Source organism: Rhagoletis pomonella, unplaced genomic scaffold (genome assembly GCF_013731165.1).
Source record: "Rhagoletis pomonella isolate Grant_MI unplaced genomic scaffold, Rhpom_1.0 Rhpom_scaffold_00491, whole genome shotgun sequence".
NCBI classification, from domain to species: domain Eukaryota; kingdom Metazoa; phylum Arthropoda; class Insecta; order Diptera; family Tephritidae; genus Rhagoletis; species Rhagoletis pomonella.
Genome location: NW_023459045.1, coordinates 58,478 through 76,097, shown reverse-complemented (window position 1 = coordinate 76,097; position 17,620 = coordinate 58,478). Strand labels below are relative to the sequence as shown.

The 17,620-nt window shown below is 35.1% G+C and overlaps 1 protein-coding gene across 1 annotated transcript; it reads right to left on the bottom strand.

Annotated features, from left to right (window-relative positions):
* Window positions 1-2,225: 2,225 nt before the first annotated feature.
* On the bottom strand, window positions 2,226-10,130 carry LOC118751008 (protein phosphatase 1 regulatory subunit 12A-like). Its single transcript, XM_036485768.1, has 3 exons — window positions 10,063-10,130; window positions 7,152-7,795; window positions 2,226-2,315 (listed from the first exon to the last, which is right to left on the bottom strand). Exons 2-3 carry the CDS (start codon window positions 7,404-7,406, stop codon window positions 2,226-2,228), a joined length of 345 nt encoding a protein of 114 aa, XP_036341661.1. The 5' UTR covers window positions 7,407-7,795; window positions 10,063-10,130.
* Between the last annotated feature and the right edge of the window lie 7,490 nt (window positions 10,131-17,620).

Below are 17,620 nucleotides of genomic sequence, written 5' to 3'. Positions count from 1 at the left end.
CTGTGAGTCATGTGGCGAGGCTCCGCATGACGGGCACTCGTTTGGCACATCTTCGTTTATTCTACTCAGGTATGAGTTTAGCCTGCTGCAATAGGCAGAGCAAAGTTGGGCTAATGTGGTGCGGCTCCCCCGAGGCAGACTAAGTTCCGTCCCGTCCACGTCAGGTGGTTGTGTGCTCAGAACGGCGTTCACAGGTCGAGAGTCCCCCTGCGATCTAGGGCGATGAAAGTGGTTGATGCTCCTTTCTTGGCATGTTCATCTGCAATCTCGTTTCTTTCAATACCAATTTGTACCGGAATCCAAAGAACTAGATTGGTCAGACCAAGAGTATTTGCTTTCCAAGGCATCACCAGTTTAGATGTTACGTGATGAGATCTGAAGGCTTTAATAGCCGCTTGACTGTCCGTCAAGAATAAGATGCGCGGACTGCATATTTCTGTAGTGTATGTTTCAGCTTGGAAAATGGACATATACTATTTTCCCCATAAGTGTCGAGTATCTCAACTTCGGTCCAACTACACCTATCCCGGTATCCTCTTTGCGTTAATAAGCTATAAGTGTATTAGGTTATCATGTTTTGGAGTGCCCGATGTCTAGGAATGGCTGTCCAGCTTTTCTTATTACTTAGGTCAGTTTTTTATCTCTTAGTAAGGCTAAACTTCGGATGCATGTTTCCATTCATCCTTAGCAGAGCCCTTTTCGCCTGAGTCTGTATATGAATATGAAGAGGGATAAGATCTAGAAGAACTTCCAAGGATGTGGTTGGACAAGTTCTGAAGGCTCCAGTTCTGCTGGACTTACATTCTGTCCCACTTTGGCATACCATTTTGTTTTGTTACAATGAGTCCGAGCTGGAGTCTTTCACACAGGGTGTTTTCCAACTTCCTCCTGTATATTATTTTTACGATGTCAACAGCGTAAGTACCTCTGCCAAGTTAACCTAGTTATTTCTTGGAGCGGTTCGTAGGTCCTCAGGTTTGTTCAGTGTTCTTTGCTTAATTCTACTAAATTGTTTCTCACAGTCCATTACTTCAACTGCTGATTTCAATGGCTTCAATGTGTTTCTAAATGCTAACCGCAGCAACTTCCTGTTTTATGATGAAAATCAGAGAACTTATTTAGGAATAGGACAGGATACTTTCTAGTTTTTTTTTTAACTGTAAACTAGTGAGCTTTTGTAATGAGGAATACACTATTGCACTGGTGTAAAATTTAAGTGGTCTACGTACAAAATAAAGACATCCACGACCAGGGTTGGAAAAATTTTTAAACTTTTTTAATAGCGAAAATACGACAAAAGAGTAATTTAGGACATACATGGTCAATCGGCTGGTACCAACACTTGATGGCGCCAGCATGCTGGTATCATGCATGGGCCCTTTTAGAAACGTCAAAAATTTTAGAAGTGTCTTTAAGCGGTTCTACCTTACTATATTTTTTTAGCACGTCCCGTATTTTATTTCATAAGAAATTCATGCTTATATGGAAAAAAGCGCAAAAATCCGACAGCAAAAAAAAAATTAAAAATCAACGCGATTTTTTAGCTGCTTGAAACTTACAATTTATGAGATTAAAATTGCATGTGCTAAAAACCTGCATACTAAAAAATGTTGTAAAGATTCAGATAAAAAAGCACGAAATTTTGATGAAAATTTTTTGAATTTACCAAAATTTTGAAACTCTGATTTATGTATGTATGTATATAAAATTTTTCTTGTAAAACGTTGTGAATATTTGAAAAAAATCAACACTTGAACACTTGTTTGAAGCTGTTCGCCAATACCGTCGGCCGCTTCAGCTATCATGGAGGATTATATTTATCTCGAAGGAGGACTCCGTACAATAAATAAAAGAGGAGTAATTAATTCCAGAATAAAATCGAGAGGCTCTACAAAGTTACAATCGATATAAAAGCCGATGTCTCCGCTGCAGCTCATCTGAAAGTTGTTGAAGCCCGAGATACTCGGTATTTAATCATAACCCCTGGCAAAACTTTAGTACCGGTCACAAATGTACACACATAAATATATAAATCAGCGCAATTTAGTATTTTTCGCAGTTCTGTTTCGTTTTTTTTTTTTTGCAAAAACAAAGTGCAAAAAGCTTGGAGCAATTTGTAAAACAATTACACTATAAATTATATAAAACAAAGTATTAACGAAAAAATACAGCAAAACAAGCAAACGCAAAAAATTAAAATCAAATTAAGTTCAAATGAAACTACATTATTTTTCGCGATATTTTTTCGTTGTTATTGCCGTTGCCAAGATCGTTGTTGTTGTTGTTGCATTGCCGCTAGCCGCAGCATTTGCCTCCTGTGAAATGTTTGATTTGTGATAGAAAATCGCCTAGAACGAGGCCAAGGCTACTAAACACGTCAACAAACATTTATTGTTGTTGTTTTTTTATTTGCTTTTTTTCGGCTGCATTTTTTTCGGTTTGTCAAAAAGCAAATAGACAAAATCATATAGAAAACAATTTTAAAGAGGCTTACGAGCGTTGTTTAAAAGCGGCTTAGAAAATTGTGTGTGTGCCACGATCAGGACTTTGTAGTATTGGAAAATGGAGGAAAAAGAATTTAGTTGTACTGGTAATTTTTAAATAAATTTAAATATTTCAACTTGTTGCCATAAGTTAGGTTTAACAAGGCCGAAATTTTTCGCTTATTTAGTTAATATTAATCTTGTAGTTACAAAAAAAGGTGGAATGAAACTGAGTTGAAGGAAATGAGTGAAGAGATACGGAAAAAAGTCACAGATTCACATACAATTTAACCAGAAATATTTTTCTATGGGTTTATTAGCCTTTGAATTAATAAACACAAATAAAAATTAAAAATTTCACATATTAATGAAATTAGAAGAAAATTAAATATATACAATTTTCAAAAAAAAAAAACTTTTGCTCCATAATTTTCTAAATGTAGAACTTATCAAAACTAAAATGAAATTTTTAGCCACTTTTCACATACAATTTAACCAGTAATATTTTTTTATGGGTTCATTAGCTTTCAAATTATTAATTATATAAAATTAAAAAAAAATAAAATATTTGCTCCATAATTTTCTAAATGTAGGACATACATATGTATGTACATATCAATACTAAAATGAAATTTTTAGCCTCTTTTCACACAAATTTTCCGAGCGACCATCAAACAGACACACAACCAACCGATTGGGTGATCACTCGCCCACTTTCGGCGGCAACGCCACTCAACGCCTTGTTTTTTTTATTTGTTTTAATTTCATCAATGCCAATGTCGTAACTGTGATTTACTCAGCTATCCTTGTAGTGGTGTCATGATATATTAATTTTATTATAATTTTGTTTTCTTATTAAAGTAAAAGCCAGCAGCCAGCAAACACTGACATTGTGGTCATGTCATTGAAAAAGAGAGGTTAATGCCATTTCAATTTACCCCTGCAAATATTTTTAAATATGTATTTTTGTGCATATTATATTTTAAGTCTGTTGATAATACGTGTACACGTCAAGGTGGACAGTAACCATGGTGATTTATACGCAAAAATTCCAAGTGGACATATCCATATACATACATACATATCTACATTGAGGATGCCTCAATTATTTTGTATCAGCTGCTTAGATCACTAAGTCCATTAAGTGTTGCTGAGAAGCTCATCTAACTTTAGACCCAGGAAAGGAGTTTTTTTCTCAGCATGTAAAGGGAACATATGTATGTATTAAGTATGGTATCATGCGTTGGATATATTGGACTCAAGCATAGATCAGTGGGTGATTTACCTACTGTATTATCCAGGCCGTAAATACGCCAAAGCAGAAGGTCTCCGATGACAAAATTTTCAGTGTAAAATTTTTGAGTAATTCCGTTAATTGCCTGTATGTACAGCGCCGGATCCTGTATATTGTTCCAAAGGGCACAGAACTGCCTTTTGCCGTACCTAGGAAGACGTTCTGCTACTTGCAACTTTTTGTTCAAGCATTAAAAGCTCCGCCTGGTGAGCTTTTCTTTAAACTGAAGAACATTTTCGTGGTTTTGATGTGTAACCTCTGAAATGTTTCGGACGATTGTCGAACATTTAGATAATAAGTAACGCGTGAGAGAAAGAGGAAGGCTTGAAGGTCTTCTACTAGCATAGAGTAGCAAAAAGTGACGAAGCCTTTCGATAATTCGGTTAAGCCAAAAGTTAGTTATCTAAGTGCATATTGCGTTACCGAGGAAAAGGGGGATATTTAACGAGTTATAAGACTTATTTTTGTTGGTTGTTATTGTTGTAGCAGCCTACTTTTTGAGCATGTTGCTGAAATGACAGCCTTTGTGGAGATATAAATCTGAGTCGTGCTTGTTACGTTTACCCAGCTATCTTAAGAACGTTGTCCACAAGCTTAACTTAGTAACGGTTGGGCTCAGAAAATGTGCACTTTCGACGAGGTTGGATAAAGGGAGCGACACCCCTCGAGGTCGTATCTGGATTGGTATGCGGACAGACCTTAACTGTGTCAGAATTACGTTGGTCTCACGCACCAGCTGAAGTTTTTACTCTACTATTACAATTTTGTTGATGGTTTTCCCCAGTATTAGTAGTAAGAGCAAACTTTCTGCTATCAACATATCAGGATTGATGAGAGCGGTCATCTACAGATCTAAAACCATGGTAAGATATTGCTCTTTAGTGGCTAATGAATTCCTGATGACGATCTGACTCTCGCAGTTTGTACAGCGTTTGGGTCACTCGACCCTTGGATTTACCCACCGAAGAATGCTGAAGATATGCCGAAGCGTGCTCACCGATGAAAATTTTCACTCTGTCGTCGTCCTAACACGGATTGAAAAGGGATATTAACGTAGACCAAATAAAAACAGGTGCGCTCGGGTATAAAAAAGACAGGGGCCTCCGATATCGGTCTGGCGACAATGATCACGCAAAGATACGTATGGCAATACAAGGACATTCAAGGAGTGTACGCATGCGGTCGATGACGGTAGTGAAAAGACAATACTGTACCATTTTGAAACCGTCTATTGAGATCCTAAAGAACATTTTTTTTTGGGTTTTTTATATTTTAACGCTTTTGAAGACAGATTAAACACATGAGTCTTTGAAGTGAAACGACTTAGCTATACCGCTGATAAAACACCACAAAAACTTTGCAATCGTATGAAGTCAAGCAAACAAACCCCTTGTGTATCTCGACAACCCAACAATTTGTATATACTGCAGCAATCTGTCGACAGTGCCCTATTCGTCATTGCTTTTTAATCACTTACACATGATTTTAGGCTTTCGGCAGCGTCGTATTCTCTATGCAAATGCAAGAGCACAGCAGCAGCGCAGCATTAAAAAGAAAACCGAAAACTAATAGATGTACAAAAAGGCCATACGCTATGTAAATTGAACAAAACATACGGCTAATGAACGAAATTAAAAATCATATATGTACGTATTTCACTATAGCAAAAGCAAATGATTTGCGAAAAACATACGTAGAAGCGCGCCTGCGAAATAATTTCATAGTTAAAAATAGCTCATATTTTTGGTGGGTTTGTAAATCGTCCGTTTGCTTTAGAAACGAATTTGTTAATTTGACGTTGTGCCTTGTGGCATCCAAACGCGCCAGAGCCTATGGTTGGACGGCGATGACAATGGGGTTGTAGGTATACACTGCCGAATCAAAAGAGGAGAACGAAAGGAACGTATACAGTTTATTAGTGGATTTTATTATTTGGCAGTGTGAATTTCTTTTATATTTAAATAAACTTGAGTTGTATTGACGCAATAGGCACATTCACGTGTTTGCATATATGTACGTACATATGTATACATGTACTCGCTAGTTCGGAAATATTTTTGAGTAGTTGGTTCTCATCGAGAAATAGTTTGGCTAGGAAATGGCAATTTTATCAAAAGATATTTTGGCGCTTTCAAATTTGCTAAGTGTTTGGCCGAACTCCTCCTCCTACTGTGATCAGCGTCTTGATGTTGTCACCAATGTTGCCATGTTCACAGTTTAAAATGTACATCACAATTTTTTAGAGAAAGCTTACAGTTTTTAAATTATCTCCTAGTACAAGTTACAGTTTTTTCCACAATTTTGTAGAGAAAGCTTACAGTTTTTAAATTATCTCCTAGTACAAATTACACATTTCCACATTCCTCTTTTGGTTTTTTTTTTTAAATTACAGTTTTGTCCACATTTCTCTTTTGGTTTTTTTTAAGTTAATTTTTAAGTGACACTAGAGCTACAGTTTTTCCTCCTTTGAATAAAAAGGGGTCGGTTAAAAAACCTTAACATTCTGAAAATCCCTTCGTTTTTGGAAGTTACAGTTTTTGGTTTAAAATACCGTTTTTCCTTGGGAATTGTTTTTTTTCAAAATAAAATCTGGCAACACCGGTTGTAACACAAAGGGGTGGGACCTACAGTTTTACGCTGGAGGGGCGACCGCTGTTAGAAAAAGCTTTTTTAATTTAGATGTTGCAAGGGCCAGGAGGGAAACCCTGCTGCTCTGGGCAAATCCATTGTTCCAGGATGTAAATGTAGCCTTTCTGGTGGGGAGTATTTAATTTTTTTTTTTTTCAAATTTTATAGATACAAAAAAGCGTATTCCCAAAGTTACAAAGTTGCATTCAACTTTAGAAGCTACTTTATTTCGACTATGAATATGCACCAAAGGGTTCTATATACATACATACAACATATGTACATATCGACGGCTCCAAACCTTACTATGCTAAGTCTGCCTAGATCTCTAATGACTTAACATGGTTTGGTTTGGAGGTATTGATATGTCATAGATAAAATACATATCGTCGTTGAAAGTACAAAACCGCGTATCAAGATAATGCAAAACCGCGTATGTAAGGTTGCAAAAAACATTTTCTAGAGAGTAAAAACACTCATATTTCAAAATGGTTCTCTTTTTATAAAGCAATCACATTTCTGGCTAGTATATTTCAGGACGAATAGATAACGATTGAGCCAAGGGCTTGTGTGAGCAAATCCAATGTTTGCCAGCAAATGTAAGTTACGCGGTTTTGCAGAATGACGATACGCGCTTTTGTACTTTAAACGACGATATGTATTAGATATGCATCTGAGTCTTAATTTCTGTAACAAAAAGCATATTCTTACAAAAGAAAGGAAACAATACTTAAGTTGTATCTCACCTGATGTAAGGCAGTTAATCCATCAACGTTAGCTGTATTAATATCGGCACCATTTTCAAGCAACTTTAGCACTTCCTCCTTATCACCAGACATACATGCGGCTAAAAAGACACAGCCAGAGGAGAATTTAATTTTACGTCCGCGCTCGGGACGTGGCGTTGGAGGTTGGCGATTTGTGTCCGATTCCTCCCAGCGTTTTAGTTGTTCGGCTCGTTTCATTACCGCCGAATTGTTACGCACGTCCAGTGAAGTCATCTTGAATGTTTTTACGTTTTAGGTTTTTTATATCTAAATTGTCTCGTCTGTGGTTATATGAACGTCGGTTTGGCTGGCAAATCGTATTGATCACTGCCCAATTTTGTAATAAATTTGTTGGACCGTCTGCTTGCCAATCAGACTGTCTGCCAGTCAATCAAAGGCAGAACGAGTATGTCTGCCACGCCAAGAAGCTGATGATGTATGTATTATGCAGATATTTTAATTGAATTGTACTGAGAACTGAATTATAATCCGACTGCCCAATGCAACGATCTTGTTTTACGATCCGCACACAACAGTTTTAAATTACGCTTTCGTAAATTGTATATGTTTTTTTATATGCTCTTATAATGAGACATTAAACATGTGCAATGGTTTCGCAATAGCTGTAATAAAGTAAACACGAAAATTGATTTTCTGTAGCACGCTTGGTTTTCTTTTCAAACTGTGTTAAAGTATTGATTTTGTTGTGGACTTTTCCTCTTTTGCTATTATGTATTTTAGCTGTTTTAAAGTGCCATTAATTGTTGACTTTGGTCGATTTAATTAACATATCTGCTTTATCTGTTTTCTTTCTTTCACTGCAAGCACGCACAATGCAATGGGGAAAAAAATCATTTCACTACCTTTCGCTTCGATTACTACGCCAGCACCTTTATTGCACATCACTGCTTTTCCTCACAATTTTACTTTATCGTATTTCTTCTATCATACTTCACTGCATTGTGCCACCTTTTTAGGTGCTTTTTGTTTGTTTCTTTTTACTATTTTTCTGTTATTTCGTCTCCAAATGTCTTTGCTTCTGCTATAACGTTCGTTCCTTTCGTTTTATGCTCCGTAATTTTGATCGTATCCAACTTCTGCTAGATCTATTTTTTGGAGTGCGTTGTCCACTACTTTTTCTTTTCCCTTCACAAACAGAAAATCGAATACTTTATCAAATTTCATCGTAGCACAAATTACATTTTGTTACTATTTCGTGTTCTTCATAAATAAATAAATACATATTTTGTATTGATTATTCCATCTACGGTTGGTAAAATATAGGCAATAAAATCAACAACGGAAAAACTTTGTATCAAAAATAATAGCGTTAATGGAAATAAAACAGAACACTTGTCAAGAGGAAAAAATAGCAACTTTGACAGCAACGTCGACAGAGCAACTGCGCAGCCCAAAAAGCGATCAGCCTCCATACCACCCGGATCTACCTAAATACTGCAAGCTCTTTTAAAACTAATTTTTACAGATTTTAGATCGATTGGTATATTATGCATGAATTAATACTCGTTACAAATACATAGATCAACATTTCTTAACAACTTTTCAACCTTCTACGTCAAAGAATAATTACTAAATATGAGTTCTTTTAAAAGCAATACAATGAATACCAAACGTATTCATAAACAAATCGTACTAAGATACTTGGCAGCCCTAATACCGAACAGAAGGCCGATTACAAAAGTGGGCCGAATGCTCCCGAAGATATCCCCCAATACATAGCAGAATTCGCTCGCAGCAAAATGGGCCGCAACAATAAAAATGCTGCTGCAAGAACGCGATCACAATACGCTGACAGCGCTGTTAGCAGAGCACTGCCGGCGTCGCACAATGTAGCCCTTAAAATTATCAAACGTTCGTGCCCAACAACGTTATTATATAACAACTATGTATCTAATTAATAATCTTTTCCGCACTGAGCTTACGTAGTACATATTCATGCTTAATTTATATCGAAGACTAATAATATTTCAGAAGCAAGGTAATGAATGACAAAGTCGACGCTGACGTTGCTGTCTCTGCTACGCGTTTGCTAGCCGCATTGTTGCATCGCAGTTGTTTCCAATCTGACATAAATCCAACAGCCGCTTAAAAACCTCGTAGTAGAATACAAAAGGGAATGCATGATAAAGATTTGGAACAAAAGGAGAACCGAGTTGCATAAAAAAGATGTGATAGATTTATGTATGTACATATGTACGTGCTCCAATATGTTCGTTTGTTTGAAATATGATAGTTTAAAAATGGATAAAGTATTTAAAATATGCGTTGCTTTAAAATAAGTTATATTTTAAAGCTACTGAAAACTGGTAGTTTTTTTTTCTTGGCCCATTTTCACTAACTCTTTTTGGTATGCTTTTCTTCTGCGGCATACGTACACTTTCAACTAACACAATTGTTTTAGTCACTACATATAACTTTCACATAGATATACATATATATATAAGTATATTTTTTTACTTGGAGAATTGTTACAGACATTCTGTCCTTCGGCTTTGTGCGTTTTGCGCGTAACTAGCTCATCTATTCGTAGCGGGCGCCGCCACTCCTCGCAATTATTCGACTTTTTCGCAACACATTAACCGACCGACCAAGTAATCTCTACTCGTATAATTTTGAGGTTGGGGTTTGGGGCTCCGCTGGCGTACGCTCTGCCTCTGCTGCACTTTGCATTCCAGCTTGTTCGCCCCTCTTTCTATTATAATTGCTTGTGACTATTTTCTCTATGTACTCCCAACATTCATAATTTTATTTTCACATTTTTTAAGCTTCAGCACACATTACTTCATTACTTTCATATTGTCCAGTATCTCAAACATTTTTCAATGAAGATTTCCACACAATTTTTAACTATTTTCACGCCACAAATTACCAAAAATATTTGCTCCTTTTGCGACTTCGTCAACCTCGGCGATAATTTTGATCTTTTCACGTACAAATTTTCACAATTTCTGCTAGAGCTGGTATACTATCGATAGTATCGATAGTTGACAACTGTCGCCACTATCGATAGGTTTTGAAAACTATCGATGTCGGTTTTAGCAAAACTTCACAATGTCTCTTCTGTACATCACATTACATTAATTCTTTTTAAGCAAGAGATTTTACAACACAGTCGGCAAAAACAAATTTAAGTCATTTGGATTTTTAGCAACTATAAGCTTACACTGAGTTATAGTAAAATTTAATAAGCTATAAAACTGCTTACACAAAATTTTTATGGAACGCATGAATTTTTGATTGTTTTGTAGTTTTTTATGTTTTGTACAACTTTTATAAAAAATTAGTAGACACTAAATAAAGAAAAAAATAGTCAAAAGTGCTAAAAAATGTTGTTGTGCTTTTATTTTGAGCAGTACTATATTCGTTTTCTTATATATGGTGAAATGTTAATAATTTCCCTTGTCCGGATTTTGATATGCGCCTCCGTATTTGATCTCAGTTGAACTTTTATAATACATTATAGTTTTCAGTTTATATATAGTTTTCAATTTAAACGAATGTGTTTTATTTTTTTTTTATTTTTTTTTTGTAGTATTAAAAATGTATTTTTATAGCTAATTTCACTTATTTGCACAACAAAAGGGACAAACAAAATACGAATTTAATTTTGCTATAAAAAAATATATTCAGATTTTGCCTGTCGCTGTTTAAGGGGATGCAAGTGTATGTATATAAGTTATATAATTCAGACGCATAAATTAATAAGTTTGATTCATGCTCTCAAATAATAAAAAAATTATACAATCTCTTTAATTTACAAAATAATTTATAAATTTATTAATTATTTAATTTTCAAGCAACTGAGCGTGTCAATTCAATACCTTTCACGACGATAGTACTATCGATGTTTTCAACTATCGAGGGGCGGTACTATCGATAGTATCCCAGCTCTAATTTCAGCCACTTCTTCCAAATTTTCGCCTACAGAGTTGCATCGATTATCGCCATTCTCTTTGCAAATGCTCGAATAAATGGCTATGTTTAGTGTCGCTTTACAGGGCGGTCTTTCGAAAATCGGAATGCAAAATTTTACTTTTAATTTTTTTGTTTCCAAGAAATATGAATTCAAATGTGTTATTTTTTCTAATATACAACTTAATTCTGGTAAATTTGTTATGTTAATATGGTAGAACTAAAACTAGTCGTATATCATTGATGCACACAAATTCTCAAATTCACATTCATTCATATGTACTATGAGGCACCCTATGCCAGCGTTCGGACTACTGAAAATCGATCCAGTATTAAATTGATCGAAAAATCGGACTGAAAGCAAAACTACAGCAATGTTTTTTAATTCTAAAAGTTTTTTTTTACATATAAATTAGAGTTGGATTTTTGGGTCCACTTTAAAGATTAGCCCACTTCTAGTTCATTCAGCTCAATGAATTAGCTCTTCTGATTCTTTGTTCGTTCACCTTATTGAACTATAGTTCACCTAACTGAACTAGTTCGGTTTTAAGAGATGAGTTACATAGGAACAAAAATGTATGTTTTATAACATACACATCGTCTCGTCCGGAAATTTTGAGCCGAGCACAGCCGAGCGATAAGATTTCGCATGCGATAAAACTGATAGTTCGTATGCGAGCGCCAGAGCGCGGGTATAGACGTGCAGTTAGGAATACCAGTAGCAAATACATCGATGTTTTTCTTTTTTCTTGTAGAAACGAATAAGTTAGGAATATCAGTGGCAAATATACGTCGATATTTTTCGATGCACCGAAGAGCATATATCGATGCATCGATTTGCATAGGCTTTTTCAGATAATGTTTCACACCAAAATATGTTACTTAGCAAAATTGTAGAAAATTTGAAAATTACTGCAACTGAGTAATTATGTTTTTAGCGGAACTTCTTGCAGCCATTTAAATTTTTTGGTCACAGTCACTTCTCTTTTTTGAACAATTGAAAAACTGGAATAACGCTTCAATGAACCGAAGATGTCAGTCTTCAAAAAACATCGATAAATCGACTATTTATACATCGAGTGGAAACCATCGATATTTTCGATGCATCCATATTTTCCGACATCCCTAGGATAAGTACGACACTGTCGTTTGCTAAGCGTTATGCATGAATTACTTGCTTACATTTTATGGTGAAAAATTAGTGAAAAGTTAATATTTGCGTTACTTTCTTGCATTAAATCAGTGGAAATTATTAAAAAGTGGATAATTGCAATAAAATTCAAAATAAATGTGAGAGTTTGAACTATAAAATATGACGAAACTGTTAAAAGTATTTTGCGTGCGTGAACAAAACACATCCAGGAAAAGAAAAGAAGAGAGGTAAAGGAAAAGTTCATAATTATAAAGTTGCAGGATTTGTAACAGAAAATACCTGCTCTAAGCGAATTTGTAGACCCCAAATATATTGAAATACCACGACCTAGTGTGTGAAAGTGTAGTTGTCATGTAATCGTTGCATCATGATTGTGACAACAAAGCAACTATGATGGGACGACCAATGTGCAGAAAGCCTTAGTTTGTAGCTTTTACAATGGGCATATACTAGATTTACATATGTATAAGTAGATTATCCCCATTTGCGAGGCCAACTGCTGTGAACACAGTATAACATGGCAACCTCGATAAATCGATAAGTCTAAACCAACACTTTATGCCATACCTAAACAAAAGCGTCAGCGTTGTCAGGCTGTCAAAAATTTCTCTTGCCATACAATTTGTATGGTCGGTGTTATGCAGACAAACTTTTGTTTGCTAAATTAAATGGCGGCTGCTTAGTTTGCTCGGAGGTGGTTATGTGGAGTTTGGCACAGGGTTGCACGTTCATTATGGTTTTTATGGCTATTGCCAACACGAAATGAGAATTTCAGATGTACATAACGCGCACAATTTAAAATTTTTGTATATGATAACACCGAATTTGCTGCAGTTTGACCAAACAAAATTAGTTTGCTGTGAGAGTCGCCAAACTCACTCTCTCCGAGTTTGCTGCAACAACAATTGCACGCAGTTTACCAAACAAAATTTCTGCATAACACCAACCTTAGAAACATACCGAAATAACGCGGCGCCAATGCTCAGCGGTTGGAAAATCTGATTTTGACAGGGCGTTAGGAAGTGAAGAAAACGCCGAAACTGTCATTTTCGTATATCACACAAAAAAGCCCATGCCTTTTGTTGGTGTTATTTCTGCATTTTGCGCTTTTGTTTAGGTATGACAGTTTTACATACGAGAAGCCATTGTTTTTGTAACCGGCCGTTTTCTCGCTTGCGTGATGACGCATGCCACAACTTCCTTATCACAGGTTCCTTTTCTGGCCAGGAACTTTCGTTTAGCCCTTACGATGCCAGGTTAACAGTTCTTATGTATTTTCCTAGTTGCAACTATTTTCAGCATTTTTCTTGCTTGGTCAAATCTCTTGACTAAAATCTTGAGTCGTTTGTTCATGATACACACCCTAATCTTAAATTGAACGAAAATAATCGATTAATTTAATCAAATGATTAATCGCTGCCATCTCTGTTTATGGCATTTGGTGTTATTTATTTCTGTTTGCAAAATATAAATTTTGGAACTTTACTAAATGAATGCGTGGAATTATTAATTATAATGCTTGATGGTTATGAAGGGGAGAAAAGTGAATTAAGTGAAACAGCTGACGTTTTAGAATTACCTGAATACTGCTTTTATAACAAGTTTCTTTTGGTGGAGGAACTGGCGCTGGAACGAAACTTTTCACGACTTCATCAAGGACGTTGCACAGTAATCGGCAAGCTGAGCCACCACCAGGACGGATACCTTATATTGGAAAACATTAAACTGCCATATTTACCGAGGTTTTTAATAAACTTTGCTCTGCTAAAGTAGCTTTACTTCTATATTTTTTATAATCCACAGGAAGTATACCTTGCCTGAAGGCTCAGCATGTTTACGGCTTTTCAAATTTGTCACTTGGGATGTGGAATTAAAAATTGGCCTTTATTGTGAAGTTGTTGGTGAAGTTGTGCTGTGGAATCCAATTAGTTCACGTGATAACTGGGTGCCACTGACCCCCCGAGGTGCATTGGAATTTTCAAAGGATTGCAATAAAATTGAAAGAAAAGAAAAATTGGAGAACTTGCAAAAAACGTATCTACCCGCGATTAATATTTTCGGGATAGATTATATTGACTGTCCCGCAGAATTAATTGAAAGGCATTTAAAGATAAGACTTCTGACAGAAAATATTGATAAAAAGAATTGGGAAACAGCCATCAATCAAATTGGGAAATCGTAACAAATAAGGTAGGGGCTAGATAATAGTTCTAATATATGGAAATACTTACATGCATACATACATATTTACTCCCAGGAGGTCATTTCAGGAGCTAAAAGCCCTTCCAAAACGCCTTCTTGAGAGTCTGCATTCCTTTCTTTTTTGTATGTGGTGACACAAATTGAAGACTTTCTGCTTTCACTACACATAGAAAAACTTCTAGAAGGTCTTTTGCAGGACGTATTTCAGAAGGCCTTTTGGAGGAGTTCTTATAAAGCTGCTTCCTTAACTCATAAATATCATACTCCTTGGAGGTATTTATTTAAGGTTCATAATATGATATTATCAAATATGTTTTATCGCAATCTAAAATGCATATCTAAATTTATTTGTAATGCGTAATAATATAACTAACACATTCGTGTCAATTGTAAATAGAAGGCATGCTAGGAAGCCCCCCTTTTCAGCACTTCTTGGGTAGGCCTTTTAGAATGACTTCAATTAAGAATCTAAATTATTTTCTGGGTTATTTACATGTATACTACATATTTATTTTATAAAAAGCTTATTTCAGAGTCTAAACTGACGACTGATTAAATACAATAGTCAAAAGCATTGCGCGCTAAAGAAATTTAGCAAATTGTATTTGCTTATTACAAATTTTTGCGAAGAAATTTGCTTTCACGTATTTCATGATAATTAAAAGATCGCACAAAATTGTAAATATTTTTTCATCTAAAAAAGCTATAAATATTTTTATTTTACTTGTTGTTACAACACATTGCTTCAAAACTGCGGATTATTGACATTTCTCATCTGGCTCATTACACAGACTTTGGCCATAATGAGCCTATACTCTTTCAGGGAATAGGTGCAATCGTTAGCTGAGTTGCTAAAGTGATAATGATCATTTAACAGCATCTGCAACTTATGTAGATGGCTTCTTAGTTTGGATTGCCCTGTAAGCATGAATGTGGTTGATGCTCAGCATATCATATCCCCGAACATTTTTTTGGGAAAATATGCTTGAGGGCAGTCTTCGTAGAGATATGAATCAGAGTCTTTTCGGTTATGCGGCTTATGGTATTTTCGTTACTTCAAAAAAATGTTGCCCTTCCAACCTCACACAAAATTATATTCCTTCACCAGCACCTGATTTTTAACTCCTATAACTGACATTTGCAAACGAGGTAAATATGTACCTGAGCTCTTGCAAATTTCAGTTACGGAGCCTAGTGAGATCAATTTAAAAAGCCTAGAACGTAGTTGTAACTCCGTGTGACAGTAAATTTTACACACAAAAAAATCAATAGGTATATTCGCAAAACTGTCGGCCATATATATAAGAACTGCATTTATAGTTTTTCTCTCTGGTGTTAGGATTTTTTAAAGTACTTTAAAATTTGAAAAATATGATTTCTTCAGACAAATTAAAAAAAAGTTCAGTGCAATATGGAAACCCGGTACGGGTATCAAATTAAAGAAAAAATTCTGTAGAATTAAAGCCGGTTAAATTTTTGGTGTATAAGGACGATTAGGTATTGAAAATGTAATTTTAAAATTTTATCCTTCAATATTCTTGAAATTTTGCGATAATTATTTTTGACCACATCCTCGAAATTCATCCTTCTATATTTATTAGCTTAAAAAAATTAAATTAAAAGACATTTTCAATACCTATTCGCCTTGCTAACCAAAAAATTTAATTTTTTTAATTTAGCACAATTTTCTCTTCCATTTGGTACCCATATTTTTATTTTATATTTCACTGAATTTTTTAAATAATTTTTAGAATTAATCATATCTTTGATACTACAAAGTCCATTTAAAAAACATCTTGACGTCAGAATGAAAAACTAAAAGCGCAGTTTTACTATATTTGGCCCACAGTTTCGTATGTACATTGATTACTTCGTGTTTCGAATTTTTTTGTTTTTGTCGCACGGTGTAATAAATACTCCGGCACTTTTATAAGCGGTACTTCTTATTATTTATAGTGGGAAAATCCATAAAAATAATGAAGTTCTTTTTTATAATAAGTTGTAAAATATAAAGAGAATTTATTTGGGCAACGCAATAATGATTGTGTGCCTATTGGCAATTCTAGTTTCCCTCGGAAATGAGAACTGACCAAAAAAAAAATCGCCAATGTTCGTAGATGAGAAAGTGGGTACATTCTTTGGGTGTAAACGACAGTAATGCAGTGAATTTCGAAATAAATAAAAACAAGAATAAGCGAACCGGCACGCGTGCAAAGCGAAAAAGCTCTGGACTGCTCTCGTTTAATGCAAATTCAAAATGTATACTAATTGGAGGTACAGAGCAAACATACATCCATCCATACACACATTATATAAGTAAAATAGTTTATAGTTCGCACATTTAAATGCGCTCATCATGAATACTCAATTGTAGGTAGTGAGCCACCATCTCTACAATCGCCACTTTTACCACTCCATACTATTACCAATGACACAACCACCCCTCTGATTTTTGTTACTTAATATCTGATATATGTACATATGCATACAGGTACATATGTATGTATATACATATATACGCATGTACATACGTTCTAGTCGGCTGCTCAAACCCATCCAAATAAGACCACATATGTATAATAAAAACTACAAAACCTACTAAAAGCGGCATAGATACGATTGGATGTTGAGGCCAGCAGGTTGCAACTAGCAAAGGTTGCGGAACGCCGTGAAATTAAGTGACTTTTTCTATTTTGAAATAGAAACAGTAAACATAAAAACGTTCTATTAATTAGTAAACGGTATATTTAACGACTGTTTATCAGTGAAATAATCGGAAAGGGTTTCGCTGTGTCGACAGATAAGTGAACAAACGAAAATGAGTGCAAATAACAGCGTATAATATAAAAAAAACTAGTGTATTTTTTGTTAAAACTTCGCTATCGAACGTTGGAAAGTACCGAAAAATCATAAAATAACAATCATATGTAGTACGTACATATAAAGATTCGAGGCTCTAAAGATTGTTTACCAAAAACCCAGTTTTGCGTCTCAGAATTGTATTTACGCACTTAATAAAAAACATAAAACGTTTAGTGAGTGTCAACTAATTAAAAAGTATTTGCAAAAAAAATATATATATAATAAAGGCCCACATTATTTAAACCAGCTGCAGACTGCATTTTACAGGCATTTCTAAAATCATTCTTCAATTCTTCAT